General features: G+C 37.6%; 1 protein-coding gene across 15 annotated transcripts in view; it reads left to right on the plus strand.

Annotated features, from left to right (window-relative positions):
- Positions 1-19,893, plus strand: part of ATP9B (ATPase phospholipid transporting 9B) — a 280,109-nt gene that overhangs the window by 53,763 nt on the left and 206,453 nt on the right. For 14 of the 15 annotated variants that reach the window (XR_013525960.1, XM_035271402.3, XM_035271403.3 and 11 more), the window contains exons 6-7: positions 2,442-2,500; positions 11,025-11,076. Coding sequence is in view for 11 of the 15 variants with exons in the window: in XM_035271402.3 (XP_035127293.3) it covers positions 2,442-2,500; positions 11,025-11,076 (111 nt within the window). In the remaining 4 variants the exon portion in view is untranslated. Of the gene's footprint in view, positions 1-2,441; positions 2,501-10,535; positions 10,662-11,024; positions 11,077-19,893 lie in introns of those variants that run through there. The other variant, XM_078348290.1, reaches the window with a different exon arrangement.

Consider the following 19,893-nt stretch of genomic DNA (forward strand, 5'->3'; position numbering starts at 1 on the left):
AAATCCAGGAGGGAAGAGACTTGGTCAGTTTTGCTCCCACTTTCATCACTAGCATGTATTAGGGCAGAGGGGGCTGTGTGCTCTGAGTAAGCGAACCCTGGTTGACTTCCTCAGACTTCCTTGGTTTCATCAGCAGTTGGGGAAAAGCCCTGAGCACAGGAATCGCCATGTGTCCCTACCCTCCTTCAACAGGGATTGGGCTGGAATCCAAGGACCAGAATATGAACTGGCTCCTCTGATCCTGTGCCTCTCACCCCGAGCAAGGCATGGGCCTTAAATGCACCAGGACTAACCTCAAGATGAATTCTGTGTTTGTTTTATGTTACTTAACACGAAAAGCCCCAGACTCCAAGTCTTCATCCTTCAGATTCTGCATTTTAATAGCCATGGATACTGTGTATCTTCATTCTTACCCTTGGTCTTTTATTCACTGTGCCTGCAGAATTCACTTTCTCTTTTTCCTTCACGACCTAAAGCTTTTGTATCTATGGACTCCTCCCCAAATGTGCCTTCTTGCTCTCATTAAAATGTGGCTCTTTTCTGAGGGCCCACATCCTAAACAGACTCTTTGTTGGCCCTAGTTTTGGCTCCTGTAACCTTAGTGCCAACCCACCTGCAGGTAGGCCCCCTCTCCAGCTCAGTCTCTTTCGTGCCTGGACTCCAGTTATTTTCCAACCTTCTCCTTCTCACTGTTCCTAGCCCCTTCGATTTTCTGTTTGAAGAAATCCAGTTGGCCAATTTTATTTATGATTGTGTTTTTATTGTTCTGAGGACTCTTTAACTAACCCACGTTTACAAATGTTTCTGCTCTGTTTCTCCTGTTTTCTTCTAGAAGTTTTTTAGTTTCAGGAATTGTACTTATGAGTATCCATTTTGAGTATTTTTGTCTGCTGTGCAGAGTATGGGTGTGTTTTTTGCATATGGACATTGTTGTTGCCAGTACTGTTCTTTGAAAAAGTGATCCTTTTCCTACTCCATTGCCTTTAAACTCTTTGCCTGTGAGTTTATCTCTGGACCCTTTTCTGTTTCTGCTGCATTGATCTGTTTGTCTGTCTGTAAACATCATGCTCTTTTGGTTACTGTTGCTTTATAATGCTTTTTGAAATCCAGCCCTCCACCTTTGTTCCTTTTCAGAGTTGTTTTGGTCATAGGCCCTTTATATTTCCCTATAACTTTTATAATCAGCTTGCCAATTTGTACAAAAAAGCCTTCTGCAGTTTTGAATGGGATTGCATTGAATTTGTAAACCCATTTGGCAGAGAACTGACATTTTAATAATATTGAATCTTTTGACCCACGTGTGAGATACATTTTTCCCTTTAAATTTTTTTTTCTCAGCAGTGTTCGCTGTTTTTTGGAGGTTAGTTGTCTTTTATCTCGGCTTTTAAGATTTTCTTTTTTTGTTTTTTTTTTTCTTTGAGACAGAGTCTCACTCTGTCACCAAGGCTGGAGTGCAGTGGCATGATCTCAGCTCACTGCAACCTCCGCTTCCTGGGTTCAGGTGATTCTTCTGCCTCAGCCTCCTGAGTAGCCGGGATGACAGTTCCGTGCCACCATGCCCGACTAATTTTTTTGTGTTTTTAGTAGATAGGAGGTTTCAGCATCTTGGCCAGGCTGGTCTCGAACTCCTGATGTTATGATCTGACCACTTTCCCCTCCCAAAGTGCTGGTATTACAGGAGTGAGCCACTGCGCCCAGCCTAAGATTTTCATTATCAGTTTTGCGCAATTTGATTATGATGTGCATAGGTGTAATTTCCTTTATGTTTTTTATGCTTGGGGTTCATGTAACTTTTTGAGTCTGTGGGTTCTACTCTCCATCATAGTATACGTGATATTATGTAGATGTTTAAGTATATGTGAAACTTTATCAGTGACTTTTCTACATTAGATATTTTGTAGGTAAGAATTTATTCACATAGAGAAGTTACTTTTAGTAATAAAGCTTTAGATAGAACTTTTTCAGTCCTCTCCTGTGTTTGTAAAACTGTTAAGAGAGGGTGATTTTATATGTAATTTGCTTTATTTCTTTTTGGTCAGTTATATGCTAATTAATGCCATTTATGATATTAACTTAAGGATTTTTACATCTCTGTGTTAAGTTTCATTGCTCAAATTTTTTAGTAATATTTCTGATCATTGTTAACTTGACTGAACTGAAATAATTACAAAACATGGGAATAACTTTCTGAGTGGAAACCCCTTTTAAATTGCTGTGAAGAGATTCTCCCTCTATATTTTTATTGGGAGATAAATAATTATTTGTGTTTGGAAGTTTACTAAGAGAAGTCAATTATTAGTGACTGTCTGAAAGTGTAAGTATATGGAAATTTCTGAAGTATTTTTTTCTGCAGCTTATTTCTAAAGTCATTTTTTCATTGAAAGTTCAATTGGGTGTGCTATTGTTGCCTGGAGCTGATTGTACTTCTTTTTTTTTTTTAGGTAAAGTGCAGGTTAAGAGTTCAGACATACAAGTTGGAGACCTCATCATAGTGGAAAAGGTTGATGAATTTTTAATATATTTTAGACCTATGTTTATTAGTTATTAATGGTTAGCTGGATTGCAAGTAACTTCTGAATTTGAAAGAAATTGTTTGAGACGTGTATTTTAAATTATAATATCCTGTGTAAGATTTGGTGTATATGAAGAAGAATCTAGATTTTTGTATATTCTGTTTTGCTAAAGTATATTTCAGTGTGTGCAGGCAAATTAATTTTTTTCTGAAACAAGAAGTGTTAACTGCTTAATGTTGTATTATCGAGATTATTTTATGTCATCACAGAATTTTATTAGAACCTGTTTATAATACTGTGCTTCAGTTTTCAGAACTTCCTTCTTCAGAGGTAATCATCCCTTAGTATCCTTGAGAGAGTAGTTCCAGGACCCCACCAAGAATACCAGCATCCACTGATGCTCAAATTTCTTACATAACATTCCATAGTCTATTCATAAATAAACCTTGTATACTTTAAATCAGTAGTCCCAGCCTTTCCAGCACCAGGAACCAGTTTTATGGCAGACAATTTTTTCCATGGACCAGGGTTCTGTGGGCTTGGTTTTGGAATGAAACTGTTCTACCTCAGATCATCAGGCATTAGATTCTCATAAGGAGCATGCAACCTAGGTCCATTGCATGGGCAGTTCACAATAGGGTTCTTGCTCCTGTGAGAGTCTAATGCTGTTGCTGATCCGACAGGAGCAGTGCTCTCGACTCACCTTCTGCTGTGGAGCCCCATTCTTAAAAGGCCTGGGGATAGGGACCTCTGCTTTAAATCATCTTTAGATTATTTATAGTACTTAATACAATGGAAATGCTATCTGAAGAGTTATAATGCATTTTTTGTGTGTTTTATTGTTTTATTTGTTTTTATTTTTATTTTTTTTCCTGAATCTTGTCTCTCAATTCTTGGTTGAATTCCCATCTGTGGAACCCATGGATACAGAGGGCCAGCTGTAGTTATATTACACATAATTACTGGATACAATTCATGTGGTTAAAAGATTTTAGCGGGAAAGTGAATAGAAGTAAAAGAGCATTACTGTTTTAGGAAAAGTTTAGGGTAATATAGGAAGAAGCTGTAAGATAAATATCAGCGGTCCAAGGTGGAAATCATCAGGGCTGCTGGTGGTATGGAATGTGACTGAAGGTGCAGTCTGCATGTAGGGTGAGTACATTCAGGGTGCTCTCGTCTGCCTCATCCCCAACTGCATGAGGGCTGTGCACAGGATATCTGTGTCTGTGTTACGGGAGTTCATTCTAAAGTGCTCTTATCTGCCTACTTCCATGACTGTGTGGGTAAACTAAGATGGAATCCTGAGAAGGGCTCAGGTCACACACAAGAAGGAAGAAACTGGAAACCCAGGACTAAATATCAGAGGAGACCAACTGAAAACAAATAAAAAAATGCAGACATACATTCTAATGGTCTAAATACAGCAATCAAGAGACAGAATGGATAAAAAGCAAAAAAGCAAGGCCCATCTCTATGTTGTTTACATGAAAGTCCCTTCAAATTTAGTGTCATAGATAGGATGAAAGTAAAAGGATAGAAAAATATGTGGCATGTAAAATCACGCCAAAGTAGTAGGAACTGTATTAATGTCCAAGAAAGTGTACTTTAGAGGAAAGAAAATTACTAGAGACGAAAAGAGGCATTATATAACAAGAACAGATCAGTCCATCAGGAAGGTACAGTGATTCCAAACTGGTACTCACCAGACAACAGATCTATGAAATTCACGAATCAGAAACTGTCAGCACTGAACAAAGTCGACAAGTCCAGTTACAAGTGGGTACTTCGGCAGCACCCTCCAGGTGCTGGAGAGAAGTAGTGCACAGATGCCCAGCAGTGACGTGGAAGATGTGCACAGGACCAACCAGCAGGAGTTGCTTAGGATGCATACACCATTGTACCTGTCGATAGGAGAGTACACATTGATTTCAAGTGTCTGTAGAATATTCACCGAGATAAGCCATATTCTGTACCATGAAATAAACCTCACAAATGGAAAAGAATTGAAATCATACTGAGTGTGTTCTCTCACTATAATAGAATTGTTAAAAATCAGTAACAAAGGAAACAGGAAAACTCGAAAACGTGGAAAGTAAACAGCACACTTTGAATTAATTTATAGGATGAATTGTAAGTCACCAGGAAACAATACATACAGCTGATTAAAAGTGAAAAATCAGCATTCTGGGACAAGTGGGATGTGTATAGGGCAGTGCTGAGAGGAACTCTACAGCATGAAACTGCTATGTGGAAACAAGCAGAGGTCTCAGATCAGTAATCCACATCCCTCCTGCAAGAATCTAGGAGAAAGCAACAAAGTTAAACCAAGGCGAGCAGAAGGAAGGGAGTAGTAAAGACACAAGTGGAAGTCAGTAAAATGGAAAATAGGAAGACAAGATAGAAAATTCGTGCATACAAAAGCTGGTTCTTCTAGATAAGTTAATACAATTGATAAACCTCTTGCAAGCAAGACTGATCAAAATAAAAAGAGTGATGTCCAAATCACCAGTATCAGTAATGAAATAGGGGCTTTCACTATAGATCCTGCAGCCATTAAAAAGACAGTTACAAAATGCTACAAACACCTTGATGCTCATAAATAGAAGAAATGGACAAATTCTTCTGAAACCATAAAGTATAAGAATTCAATCAAAATGAAATAGACAAGATTAATAGTCCTATAACCAGTAAAAAAGCTGAATTAGTAATTTAAAAGCTCTAAGAAGGAAATATCTAGGTTGAGATATTTTCACTGGAGAATTCCTTAAAATTAGAGAAGACTCAGCATCAACTTCACACAGTTGTTTCTGGAAAATAATTGAGAATGGTACACTACCCAACTAATTTTATGAGGTCAGGAATATCTTTATCTCAACACCAGAAAAAAGACAGTACAATAAAAGAAAACTACAGCCCAGTACCCCTCGTGAATATAGACACAAAAATCTGTTTAAAAGCGTACGAGGCCGGGCGCGGTGGCTCATGCCTGTAATCCCAGCACTTTGGGAGGCCGAGGCGGGTGGATCACGAGGTCAAGAGATCGAGACCATCCTGGTCAACATGGTGAAACCCCGTCTCTACTAAAAATACAAAAAATTAGCTGGACACGGTGGTGCGTGCCTGTAATCACAGCTACTCAGGAGGCTGAGGCAGGAGAATTGCCTGAACCCAGGAGGCGGAGGTTGCGGTGAGCCGAGATCGCGCCATTGCACTCTAGCCTGGGTAACAAGAGCGAAACTCCGTCTCAAAAAAAAGAAAAAAGCGTACGAATTGATAACAGCAGTACACAAAGATAAGTAATACATCACAACCCAGTACAGGTTATTCCAGGTATATAAATGTGGCTCAGCATTCTAAAATCAAGAACGGTAATCTACCCTATCAATAGAGTAAAGAAAAATCACACAATCAGTTGTTGCAGGAAGACCATTTGACTTAACCCAACACTCATTCATGATAAAAACTCTGAGCAGGTTGGACTAGAGAGGTAATAACCACATCTTGTTTCAAAAAAATGGACAGAAAGCCTGTAGCCAACATCATACTTAATGGTGTAAGACTGAATGCCTCCTCTCTCAGACTGGGGACAAGACAAAGATGTTTGCTGTTACTACTCTTATTCAATTGGCAGTTGTAGTTGGTAAGGCAAGAAAAGAAAATAAAAGACATACAGATTAGAAAAGAAATAAAAAGTCTCGATTTGCAGATGACATAACTGTGTAACATACACATATACATGCATGTTGAAAATCCCAAAGGATCTAGAGGAAATCTCCTGGAACTAGTGAGTTCAGCATGGTGTCAAGTTAAAAGATCGATGCACAAATATGAACCTCATTTTTATATAATAATAATGAACATATGGACACAGAAATTAAAATTGCAGTACTCTCACTCATTCCTGTGAAAATGAAATCTTATATATGCTGAGACTTACAAGGTGTTGATAAAATTAATCTAAGAAAACATAAGTAAACAGACCCACTGTCTCTTTGGATGGGAATATTACACATTCCAGTTTTCCCCAAATTGTTCTGTATACTCAATACCATTCCTATCAAAATCTCAGCAAGGTTGTTTTTCTTCTTATTTTCGAAGATGTAGATAATCTTACTCTAAAACGAATTCAGAAAGGCGCAGGCTGTAGAATAGCTAAACGTTGACAAGGAAAGTCAAGTGGGAAGAATCACTCTTCCTGATGTTAAGGCATGTTGGATAGTTACATCAATTAACAGTGTGGAAGAAGGGTAGAAGCAAAGGTTAACAAAACATTATAGAGAAACCAGAATTAGACAAAGGCACAAAAACAAGTAAGTGGAGAAAAGGCAGCCTTTTCAAATGGGGCTGGGCATCCAGAGGTTAAAAAAAATAAAAAGACCATGGACGGAATGTAAAATGTTAAACTGCAAAACTTTTAGGAGAAAAACAAAATATTTAGAATCTAGGGCTATGAAAATATTTCTTAGACCTGATACCAAAAGAATAATGTGTAAAAGAAAAGATTGATAAATTGCATATCATTAAAATTTAAAATGTGTGCTTTGTGAAAACCCATGTGAATACAATGAAAAACAAGATACAGATTGGGAGAAAATACTTGAAAAGCATATATTCGAGAAACATATCTATCTGGAATATAAAAAAACTTTTAAAACAATATTTAAAAATATTAATTAGAAAATGGGCAAAAGAGTTCAAGAGACATTTTGACAAAGATTTACAGATAGGAAATAAACACTTGGGCCGGGTGCGGTGACTCACACCTGTAACCTCAGCACTTTGAGAGGCTGAGGCGGGCAGATCATAAGGTCAAGAGATTGAGACCATCCTTGCCAACATGGTGAAACCTTATCTTTATTAAAAATACAAAAATTAGCTGGGCATGGTGGCACGCTCCTGTAGCCCTAGCTACTTGGGAAGCTGAGGCAGGAGAATTCCTTGAACCTGGGGCGGAGGTTACAGTGAGTTGAGATCTCACCACTGTACTCCAGCCTGGGGACAGTGAGACTCTATATCAAAAATAAAAATAAACACATGAACGGAAATTCAACCATCATTAGTCATCAGGAAATGCAAATTAAAACAGTGAAGTATCAGTGTGCATCCATCAGTACAGCTACAATGAAAGCATGGTGACAAAACAAAATGTTGGAAACAATGTGAAGGAGCGGATCACTTGTATATTGCTTGTGGAACTATAAATAATATAATTATTCTGGAAAATTGCTACATAGTTTCTTTAAAAAAAAAAAAACCTGTGTAACTGTCATACTACCCAGCAGTTGCACTCCTGCACCTTTATCACAGAGAAATGTTAATTTAAGTTGATACAAAAAAGCCTGTGCAGGAATGTCTTTGTCTACATTATTTATAGTAGCTCAACTCCAGAAAGTTCGCATATCCCAGGTGGGTGACTAGTCAGAGAAGCAGCTGTGCATTCATACCATGGCATGCAGTGTCAGGAGAACACAGGGCTCCTTGCTTTTGTGGTGTCCTTCATCTTGAGGGCAAGGAAAAAGAAACAAAGAGTATCCAATAATTATTTAAATTATCTAGTTTGTTTATGAGTGCTCCATAGAAAATAAGACCGAATAAGGACATAGAGAGTCTGAATATGAAATTTAAAAAACTACTTCTAAGGGCCCCACATGATGCACTTTGGGAGGCCAAGGCGAGAGGATCACATATAAAGCTAAGAAGTTGAGACCAGCCAGGACAACACAGACCAAAATGTAAAGAATTAGCCAGGTGCAGTGGCACATATCTGCTGTAAAACTGCTTGGGAGACTGAGGCAGGCGGATTGTGTGGTCCCGGGAATTCAAGACCGCAATGAGCCATGATCACTGTTGAAACATATTAAACAGACTAAAATAAATGTTAAAGACAGCCCATACTCATGGTTAGAAGTACATGTTGTTCCATAAATTGACTTATAGGTTTTATGTTATCCCTCTCAAAATCCTGGTTGACATCTTTGCAGAAATTGACAAGCTGATTCTAAAATTCATATGGATATTGTAGGGACTCAGAGTAACCAAAACAATTTTGAAAAAGATGGACAAATTTTGAACACTCACATTTCACTATTTCAAAACTTAAATTCAGATTTATGGTAATCAAGACTGTGGAACTAGCATTGAGAGTCCAGAAATAAAGTCTGAATTTATGGTTAATTGATTCTTGGCAAGAGTGCCTAGAAAATGTACCAAGGTGGGAGTGTGTTAGGGCAGGCACTTTTTTTGGCCCCATGTTCTTTACGAGATACATCCATGTCGTTTTGTGTAGTTGGCACCCACCCATTTTGGTATAACATAGTGTGGTGTTTATCTGTTTCCCTGTTGATGGGTTTTTAGGTTACATCTAAGTTTTGCCTATCATGAATGATGCTTGTGTGTCATATTTGGCTATGTTTCTTGGTGCACACATCCACATATTGCTGTTGCAGGTGTGCCTAGGAGTGGTGCTGCTGTTTTGGGGCATGCAGTTCTGCTATGGTAGACCCTGCCCATGGTTTTGCAAAGCGATGTGTCAAATTATACTCCAATCAGCAGTGCCTTGGTGTGTTTGCCAACACGCACATTTTCAGCCTTTTAAAGTTAGCGTTTCTGATATGATATGTGGAAGTGGTTTGAATGCATCTTTTTTTATGTTCTAATAAGAACCAGTACTTTTTCATAGGATTTTGTGTGTCTTTCTTTTATGTGACAAGACTTGTAAAATCTCTTGGCATTTCCCTTCTGAGTGATTCCTTCTTTATCAGTTTGTAGGCCTGTATGTATTCTGGATTGGAGTCCTTTGTTAGTTATATATGCGTTGCAGATACCTTTTCTTTCCTGGCAGGCTGTGTTGAACAGAAATTCTTAAATTTAGTGAAGTCTGTTTTATTAATCTTTTCATTGAAGGTTAGTTTTTAAAGACAGTTTTTGTTGGTGATGGTCTTTATTAAGGATCCTTACCTACCAATAAGTCATGAAAATATTCTTGTAATGTTTGGTGAATGATGACAATTCAATGGGGAAAGAACTTTTTTTTTTTCCTTTTAGTCATTTTATTGTTTTGGCTTTCACATTTAGAACTGTAATTCTGGTAGATTTTTGTGTTCACATTGAGGTCGAGGTCAGGTATCGTCTCACATCATCCCCTGATGGTGCTCAGTTTTCTCAGTGCTATTGATTGGAAACACCATTATTTCCTCATTGATTGGCAGTTTCATCTTTCTCATAAATAGTGTCCATGTATATGTGGACCTATTTTTGGATGTCTATTCTTCTTGTAATCACATCTTTTCTTAACTACTCTAGTTCAATCTAGTTTTATTCAGTTGTAGAGTTAATCCTCACATTTAATTTCTCTCAACAGTATTTTATAGTTTTTAGTGTAGAGTTCTTGCACATCTTTTACTGGTTTCATCCTAGTATTAGTTATTTTTCCTAGCGTTAGAAAGAAGTAGCTTTATCCAATAACATAGTGTTTTTCAGCTTTAACATTTGTTTTTGTTATGTGTTGACTGACAGTCCATTTATTTGCATGGGTAGATAAGTCTTTACTTAGGTCTCAAAAATCATGTGTAATTCATGACAGTATGTGAAGTATTCTTATTACAATTATGTATTTTTTCTTTAGGCTGATGCAGCTTTCCTCATTGGTAGAACTATTAATGATAATGATTAAATGATAATGATTAGTGACTTGTAAAAGTTTTTCTATGCCATAAAATATCTTTGCGTTTTTCTGTGTCATGAAAGTTTTTGCTTGCTTGTTTAGTTCTTCTTTCACATCTATGCAGTGTTTTGTGTATGATGTGCTCTGTTTTGTGTTGGGCATTGGAGGACCACAGTCCTCACTTTCTAGGGCCATTTAGTCTAATAGGGAGGACATTATTTTTTATAAGGTAATACCTGCTGGCTTACACGTACCAACTGACAGAGGGCATACAAATGGCAATATTTAATGTATTTTCAGATATAAAGCTTTTTTTTTTTTTTGACAGTCTCGCTCTACTGCCTAGGCTGAGGTGCAGTGGCATGAACATGGTTCGTTGCAGCCTTGACCTTCCTGGCTCAAGCTATCCTCAACCCTCAGCCTCCCAAGTAGCTGAGACCACAGGCATGCCACCACACTGGCTACTTTTTAAACTTTTTGTAAAGGTAGAGTTTTGCCATGTTACCCAGGCTGGTCTCAAACTCCTGGGGTCAAGTGATCCTCCCATGTTGGCCTTCCAAAGTGCTGGGATTATAGACATAAGCCACCATGACTGGCTCACATGAAACATTTTTAAAGTCACCACTACATGTCATTATATGACTCACTAATGGGAAAAAAATCTTAGCATTTCAACTAAAATGTGAATTAAAATATTAAGTTTTTTTATATACAAATCGTGTTAGTTCAGCAAAATTTGAATTATATTATTTTAGTTGTTTTCATAGCCGTTTCTTCTTTGGGAATGGAATTGTGTTAACTTATAAATCTGCATGTAAATAATTAATCTTTTATAATGCTCTTTACAGAATCAAAGAATTCCATCGGACATGGTGTTTCTTAGGACTTCAGAAAAAGCAGGTATTTTTACATTTAAGAAAACTTATCTCTCTGAATATTATTGCAAAAACAAGTTTACAGATACCTACACAAGTGAAAACTATTTTCCTTACGTTTTTAATATGCTGCAGCAATGAGAAGTATTCTGTAGAAATGGTATTTTACTTTGAATATAAACATATGAAACCTCTGAAAAAAGAGTTCACATTTTCGTATGAAGCTACTTTATGAAGAAGTACTTTATGAAAATGTACTCCAATTACATTGCTGATGATTTAGTATTTTGGTAGTGTAATTTTCATTGTAAAAGTTAAAAGTAAAAATTACCCTATAAAATTTTTTGGATAATATTTCGAATTCATTAACCTACATTGTATTTAATTGTCAATATTTAAAAGGATGTTTGCTGTGTAATATGTTTGTTTAAAAATAATCCTGTTAGGACCTATGTATTTATTGAGTGTTTTCATTCAAATTCATAATATTCATACTGACATCTAATTAAATGATGATGTTACTTAAAATTTGATGGCTATTTTGCATTTGCAGTGTTATTCATCAATTCAGCACATACTTATTTGCCAGTTATTATTAATATGTTCCAGGCACTAATTGTTGCTTAAGATACAAAAGGGAGCAACCTTCACAGAGCTTATAGTCTGCTGGTGGAAATGCATCCCTTGCTAGTTAGTAATAAACCTAATTGTATAGGTACTATACTCAGAAACGTTTGGGGCTATGTGGGCAGAGATAATTTTGCCTATTAAGTTGACGTGGACTTTGCAAAGAAAATGCTGTTTGTATGACCTGAGCTTTCAAAAATACAAAGATGGAAAAGAAGTCATTGGCTAGAAGCCTAGTGTGGCCAAAGTGACTCAAACTCAGGTTTCCTGATTTTCAACAGTTTTTCTACAGTTTCTAGTTATGTGACCTTGTCAAGTGGACACACGTTTTCATCTCTGAAATGAGGAGGTATATCGAGTAACATTTAGAGCTTCTTTGTGCCCTACGTTCCTGACATGATTGAATAAATAAACAGTAGTTTTTATAGGAAACTAAGCATGCCATGATTTTTATTAGAAACTCAGCAAATGTCTTATTATTTCTAGTGTGAAAACTGTAGAAAGGACTAAATCAGATTTCAGAGTTGCTGATATAATTTTTCTCTGTTTATAAACAACACACTTTTAAAAGGGACATTTTTGTCATGAGAAAGAAGAAAAATGTTTTCTCTTTCTACCAGTTACAGTTATGGTTATTTACACCGTGAGACGAATTCTGCCATAAACAGGAGTTCAGCTCTACCCAATAATCAAGTGACCTCTGTACACTTGATACGTTTACTTTATCATGTGGTGTTTCATGTGAGATTTTATTTTCCCAACTGTGTCAGGGACTGGCTGGTTCCTTTTCGAAGCCATTTCCCTTTCCTCTTGGAAACACAGCTAGACTCCCTTTCCTGCCCAGTTAGCTGGTCCCATGTCACTGAACTCTGGCCAAAGAGGGAGAGCCAAAAGTCTGTATGCCACATCTAGCCCTGCCCCTAACTTCTCCTGCAGGCACCTGCTCTACTCTTCCCCGTTGCTGGTTAGATGGTCATGACTAGGGCAGTCTTGGAAACTGCTTGTTAAAGATGGCAAAGCTTCCATCAGCCTCGCATCCTGAATGAATGAGTGGAATAGAGCCCCTCTCTTCCATTACCAAGTGGACTCTATCTGGAAGAGAAATAAACTTCTATGGTTAAGTACTTTCATTTGCAAGGTTAGTCTTTTACAATAGCTAGTGTTTCCTTAATTGACTTCTCATCCTAGTTGCTCTTCATCCTGGAAGCCTTCTTACTAATTCTCTTTGCAAGTGGCAGTATTTGCTTTTGAAGAGTTAATGCTTATATTTTGAAGCCATCATTTGCCAATATTGGAGTATAATGTGCTCTTTTTCCAGTATTTCTGCTCTCAACGATAGTGTAATAAGGCCATTTAGGTGCTTTTACAGACCAGTGGGTTGGCTGCCTTCATAGTTTGTCACATGCGAATGACTCACCTTGGAGTGCCTTGCTTCACAACACAGACTACTGAGTGGGAGAGCTCTGCAAGCCTTCCAGTCCCCTGAAAGGCTCATCTCCTCAACCACAGGCTGAGGCCAAAATAGATAACCCTTGATCACGGATGTGTAGTGTGTTGCTGGATTTGATTTGCTAGTGTTTTGTTACACTAGTGGCTTTGCTTTGCATCTTTATTTACAAAGGATGTATCGGGCTGGGCGAGGTAGCTCACACCTGTAGTCCCAGCACTTTGGGAGGCTGAGGCTGGTGGATCACTTGAGGTTAGGCGTTCGAGACCAGCCTGGACAACATGGCAAGACCCCATCTCTACTTAAAAAACAAAAAAAAGATACAAAAATTAGCCAGGCATGATGGCGCAGGCCTATAATTCCAGCTACTCCAGACACGGAGGCTAGAGAGTCACCTGAACCCTGGAGGCAGAGGTTATAGTGAGCCAAGATCGCACCACTGCACGCCAGCCTGGATGAGAGGGTGAAACTCCGTCTCAAAAAAAAAAGATGTATCAGCTTATAGTTTTTGTTTTTTTTCTTGTGTTATTTTTGTTTTGGTGTCTGAGCAATACTGACCTGAGTAGAATGAGTTAAGAAGAGTTCTATTTTTTTGGAAGAGTTTGTGAAGAATTATTATTCTTTGTTAAGTGTTTGATAGAATTCACCTATGAATCCCTCTGGGACTAGACTTTAATTTTAAAAAAATTACTAATTCAGTTTCTTTACTTGTTACAGGATTATTTGGATTGTCTATTTCTTTCTGAGTTGGTTTTGGTAGCTTGTGTCTTTCAGAATTTGTCCACTTTATGTAGGTTATCTAATTTGTTGTCATGCAGTTGTTTTTAGGATTTCCTTATAGTTCTTTTTATTTCTGTAATGTTGATGGTAATGTAGCCTCCTTTTTTCTTAATTTTAGTAATTGAACTCTTCTCTCTTTTTTCCTTGGTCACTCTAGCTTAAAGGTTCATCAATTTTGATCTTTTAAAATAACGAGCTTTTGGTTTTAATGATTTTTCTCAATTGTTTTTCTGTTCTTTATTTCATGTATTGGTTTCTATTTTTTATTGTTTCCTTCCTTCCACTTGTTTTCTGCTTAATCTCCTTTTTATAGATTATTTAAGGTGGAAAGTTAGATTATTGATTTAAGGGTCTTCTTTTTTAGTACAGGTGCTTATAACTAACAGTTTCCATCTAAGTACTATTTGTGCTGCATTTCATGAAGTTTGGTATGCTGTATTTTGTTTTCATACATCTCAAAATTATTTCCTAATTTCTTCATTGATTTATTGCTTATTTATTTATTTATTTTTAGTTTTTATATTGTTTTTATAGAGACAGGGCCTTGCTTTGTTACCCAGGCTGGAGTGCAGTGACATGATTATAGTTCATTGTGATAATCACTGTAACCTTCAACTCCTGGGCTTAAGCAGTTCTCCTGCCTCAGCCTCCCAGGTAGCTAGGCATACAGGCACATACCACCACACCTGGGCAATTTTTAAATTGTGTTGTAGAGACAGGCTGTATCTGTTGCTGTGCTGCCCAGGCTGGTCTTGACATCCTGGTCTCTCATGATCCTCCCACCTCAGCCTCCCACAGCACTGGGATTACAGGTGTGAGTCACCTTATCTGGCCTGATTCATTATTTATTAGTGAATATGAATTTCCACATATTTATAATTTTTTCATATTTCCTTCTGTTATTTATCTGATTTGATTCTATTGTAGCTGGAGAACAGACTTTTTGTGATTTCCGTCCTTTTAAGTTTTATTCACATTTGTGAGACGTCCAGCATGTTGGGTGTCCTTGAGAACATTCTGCATGCACTTGAGAAAAGTCTACATTCTTTGAGTGGAATGTTCTGTAGGTTTTGTTCTCATTGGTCTGCAGCGTTGTTCAAATCTTCCTCTTTTTTTCATCTTCTACCTCGTTGTCCTATCTATTATTGAAAGTACAGTACTGAAGTTTGTCACTATTTCTGTGACTGTATCTATTTTTCCTTCTAATCTGTCAGATTTTGATTCATGTATTTGAAGTTCTGCTGTTATATGTAAATACATTTGTTTCTTGGCAGATCGACCCTTTTATCTTTATAAAACATCTTCCGCCATGCCACCTCTCTTTTGCTTACTGTTTGCACCTTTTTCTGTGGTTACTTTCAACTTATTTGTGTCTTTGAACCCTAAGTATGTGTCTCGTAGACAGCATATAATTGCATTATGATTTTTCATTTTCTGTCAATCTGTGCTTTAAAAAAAATACAGTATTATTTAGCAAAATTTACATCCAGCAAAATCTACCCATTTAAAATCTTATCAGGTATGTCCACTTGCTAATTATTATGATCTTCATCCGGGTGAACTCCCTTTGCCTGTTACCCTGCTTGATCAGCCCTGCAGACCTACATCTGTCCCTTCACTGTCTCTTCTCTCATACCTGGCTGTAGAGCTCCAGCTGAGAAGACCACACAGGCACCTGACTGGAGCTCTGTGAATCAGTAGAGTTCACTGTGTAAGCCACATTGTCTCCGATGACAAGGCCCGTTCTTGACGGTGGTCATTCCAACTTTCTTAGTGTTTCTCCTTTCTGCCTTTACCACCTGTTCATTCACTCTCAGCCATCAACCCTCCCACCAGTCCCGCTGCTTTCAGCTACCGCTCCATTCCTTCTTCCTATAGGCATTGAAGCATGTCTCTACCCAGTCAGCGAAGACCACCCCTGGCCCACAGTGACCCAGCTTAGCTATTTAGGTGCCACCCCATCTCTGACCTTTGTTTAACAGCCAGACCTTTTGAATAAGACGTTTTTGTCATGACCTCATTCTACATCCCCTTTCTCTGTGAAATCTAAGTGACATTTCTCAGGATCCTGTCGTGAGCACACCTCAGTTTGTGATCTGCATTTCTTCCTGGGAAACTGTAACTTCATTCATGGCTTTATAGCATCTGATTATACATCAGAGCCTGATGGGTAGTAGGTGGCACAGTCAAAAGGTTCCATCGGTCTCTGCTCGCTGATTGGAACCTTTAATCCATTTCCATTTGGTATAATTACTGAGAATGCAGAACTTACGTCTGCAGTTTTGCTTTGTGTTCTGTGTCTTCTGATATTTTTGTGTGTGTCTGTTGCTCCATTACTGCCTTCGTTTTAAATATTTTCTAATGGCTGTTTTAATTCCCCATCATTTCTATTATGACACACTTAAAAAATTACTTTGTTAGTGATTGCCCCATGGATTCTAAATAACACAGCTCACTCTTAGCTAGGTTTAATGTTTCTGTTGAATAAATGCTCGTGGAATTCTTTCAAGTCTTTGGTTATGTTTTGGAGTTCTGAAAAAGTTGCTTTTGGCAGTTTTCATTGGTCTTCTCATGGCAGTTATGCAGAAGTGTATTTTCAGGGGTTTATACTGCCGTCCTGCTTGCTTCTCATGGCAGTTATGCAGAAGTGTATTTTCAGGGTTTATACTGCCGTCCTGCTTGCTTCACCTACTTACTTACCATCGATTTGTCCCGTTTCACAAATATGTACTCAGTGTAACGAATCACAAAACGCTTTCATTTGGGAGATGCTCTTTGCTCTTTGGTATGAATTGGCCTTTTAACAATGTAATAGAAATATATGGAAGATACTATTCCAAATATGGAAGCAGTTTTGGGTAATTAATGAAAAGGAAAAGATTATGTAGATTGTTAGAAGAAAAATTATGAACAGAGTCAAGCAGTTTAAAGCTGAAAGATGTTTAGAAACGTTCACTTTTCAAAAAAGGAATCCCAGGGCTGGAAAATGTAAATGCTTCGCTTACGATTATATGACTAATAGCAATTGTATGTGTGTGTGTGTGTGTGTGTGTATGTTTTCTTTTTGGAGGGGGTCTCGCTTTGTTGCCCAGGCTAGAGTGCAGTGGTGCGATCTTGGCTCACTGCAACCTCCACCTCCCAGGTTCCAGTGATTCTCCTGCCTTTACCTTCTGAGTAGCTGGGACTCCAGGCACGCCACCATGCCTGGCTGGCTGATTTTATATTTTTAGTAGAGATAGGGTTTTATCATATTGGCCAGGCTGGTCTTGTACTCCTGACCTCAAGCGATCCGCCTCCCTTGGCCTCTCAAAGTCCTGATATTATAGGTGTAAACCACTGAGCCCAGTCACTAATAGCAGTTTTGGAAAATCTTCCTCAACTTCTTAACAATCTTTTCATTGCATCATTGTTAAGCCATAGTAAGAGAGAAAAACATAAACAGAATATTACAACATTAGTAAAATGAGATGCTCTATTGTGTTAACCTAGGATAAATAACACTTTCAAATTGATGATGTTTTAAAACATTACTCTCTAATTTTGTCGTACATTCCATGTTGTAGGGAGAATTCATTACTCTTTGTAGTGGAGTGATACTTCATATTTTGAAGGTCATGGATCTCTTTGAGAATCTTAAGAATTATCATCTCGTTCCTCAGAAAAATGTATGCAATGCATGGGTATGCTGGATTTTTACTTGTTTACATATCCCTGGAAGACTCCTGATGGGTTGGGTTAGGGTCCTGCTGTAGTTTGTTTTAACCTATGCTTCTATTTTCATCCTTGGTTTTATTTTTTCTGTCAAATTTAAATTGCTAAAGTGATAGTTACTCAAATGCAGGTATTAAGAAGTCAGATTGTTTCTTCATGCTATTTTTCTTCTCCTTATAAAATAGACCAAATAGCTTTCAAGCTGTGTAAAATTTGTGTTATAATACTGCTTTTCGTTAAGAATTCTTAGTTTTAGAAATTGTGTTTGTATGATTCTTAAGTAATTAAAGTTTTCTCATTGCCTAGTTTTTAGTTGACCACAAATTTACTGAATATTGGTATTTACTAACACTTTCAATATTATTGTATTGCTTTTTAGTTTTGGTTTGAAAACACTTTATAATATATTCTTCATAATAGTGAGAATATTTTACATCTTAGACATGATAGAAGTCTTAAGTGTTAATGTGTCCAACATATCTGAGCTTGAACACTGGCAGCGGGTGCTTGTCAGTACAGCGTAGTGAGTTGCTCATGGCATCGTATTGACTCTGTGTTAACACACAGTATTCTTTTGGGCCGTGAGCTGATTGTTTAGAATGTAAATGAAGATGTTGACTGATCTGGTGACTGATGGCTTAAATTCCAATTAATCAATTGCTTCATCACTTTCTTAATTCAGATCAAATATCTCCAGAGTGCACACAGTTCCTTTAGTGGTATTGAGAGAAATTAATGCTTTAGAACTAATGTTCATCAATCTCTTATAAATGCCAGTATCTTTTTCACTTGTCTCCTAAGTGATGACATTATACTTTAAGTGTTTGGGACATATTATAGCACCTCAGCTGTCACTCGTTAGTGGGATGAGGGGTGGTTGAATGACACTGTACTCATCCACATGATCTCTGTAGTGCTATTTGTCTTGCTTCCAGCTTGAAAATTTCATGCAGAGTCATTAAATCATATAAATGATTTAAAAATTAAGCTTAATGGCAAACGATCTGGTATTATAAATACAAAGTCAATGCCTGTCTTTCCTTTGTGAGGCATATAATCTATCCCATCGCTTTGAGAGCTGCTGGATTTGTGAGCTGTTGTAGGAAGTCTGCTAATATTGCACGGTGACTTATGCGATATGACAGACTCGTGCTCCAGCGATGTCCCATCAGTTACTTCAGCACACCTGATGCACCCTCCCGTGTGACACATACACAAGTTGATCTTAATTTGTCATTAAGCCTGTCCTTTCCTGTCAACTCTTGTCAATTGCATAAAATAAAATCAAGTATTCAGTAGCAGTTTAATAATACATTTTTGCTGAGCCTTAACTGTTACCAGTTGTAGCAAGTGCTTTGTTAAAAAATTATTAGATACAGTTCTGTGAAATAAGTCAAGCTGGCCATACTGCTGATTTTGCCACAGTTCATTCTTTCTCTCTCTTTAAATCACATCAGTTACTGCAAGGTTAGTATTTTTAACTGTACTTGAGTAACAGTAATAACATGTCATTTTTCTCTCAGTTTTAAAAACAGCATATGATTTAACATGAGACCCCTAGAATGCTCAGTGGAATGGGAAAATAAATACTTTTAGGAGGTTCAGAGGGGAAAATGAGGGCATTATGGTTGTGGATTTGTGTGGACATTTTAGTGTATAATGTTCTGTGGAAAGGGTGGGCTGGACTAAGCCATGTGAAGATCTATTCTTACATGATCTACTACCATGATATGAGTTCCCAGTATATGACACTCATGACAGGCTTTCTTATATTTTCCATGAAATTTTACAACATAACTCCAAGGCAGGTCTTACACAGATTTTAAAAAACTGAGTTGTAACAAGATAAAGTTATTTGAAAGGGAGCATTGAGTAGTCAGTTACAGGGCTGGTGGTCAGCTTCTGAGCGCCTCTGCCTACTGTGTTGTTATGCCAGCTTTGGGATGGAAGCCTCCAGAGCAGGCGGTCTCTCCTCTAGCACTGTTGGTGCATTGGGCCCAGTATGTCTGTGTTGTGGTGGGTGGGTCTGTCTTCTGAACTGCTGGATGTTGATAATATTCTTATCCTCATTCCACCAGAAGTCTGTAGCATTCCCCTACTTCCTTTCCAGGTGTGAAAAACAACAGTGTCCCTAGAAGTTGCCAAATATAAATTGTCCCTAGTTGAAAACCTATAGAGGGCTTTTTACCCATTGAAGAGAATCTCTAAAATTAACCTTAATTGTTCAGTTGTTTACCTTTAGGAATACTTGTTTTAATATTTTTCAGAGACCTTCTT

This window comes from Callithrix jacchus, chromosome 13 (assembly GCF_049354715.1).
Source record: "Callithrix jacchus isolate 240 chromosome 13, calJac240_pri, whole genome shotgun sequence".
In the NCBI taxonomy this organism is placed as follows: Eukaryota; Metazoa; Chordata; class Mammalia; order Primates; family Cebidae; genus Callithrix; species Callithrix jacchus.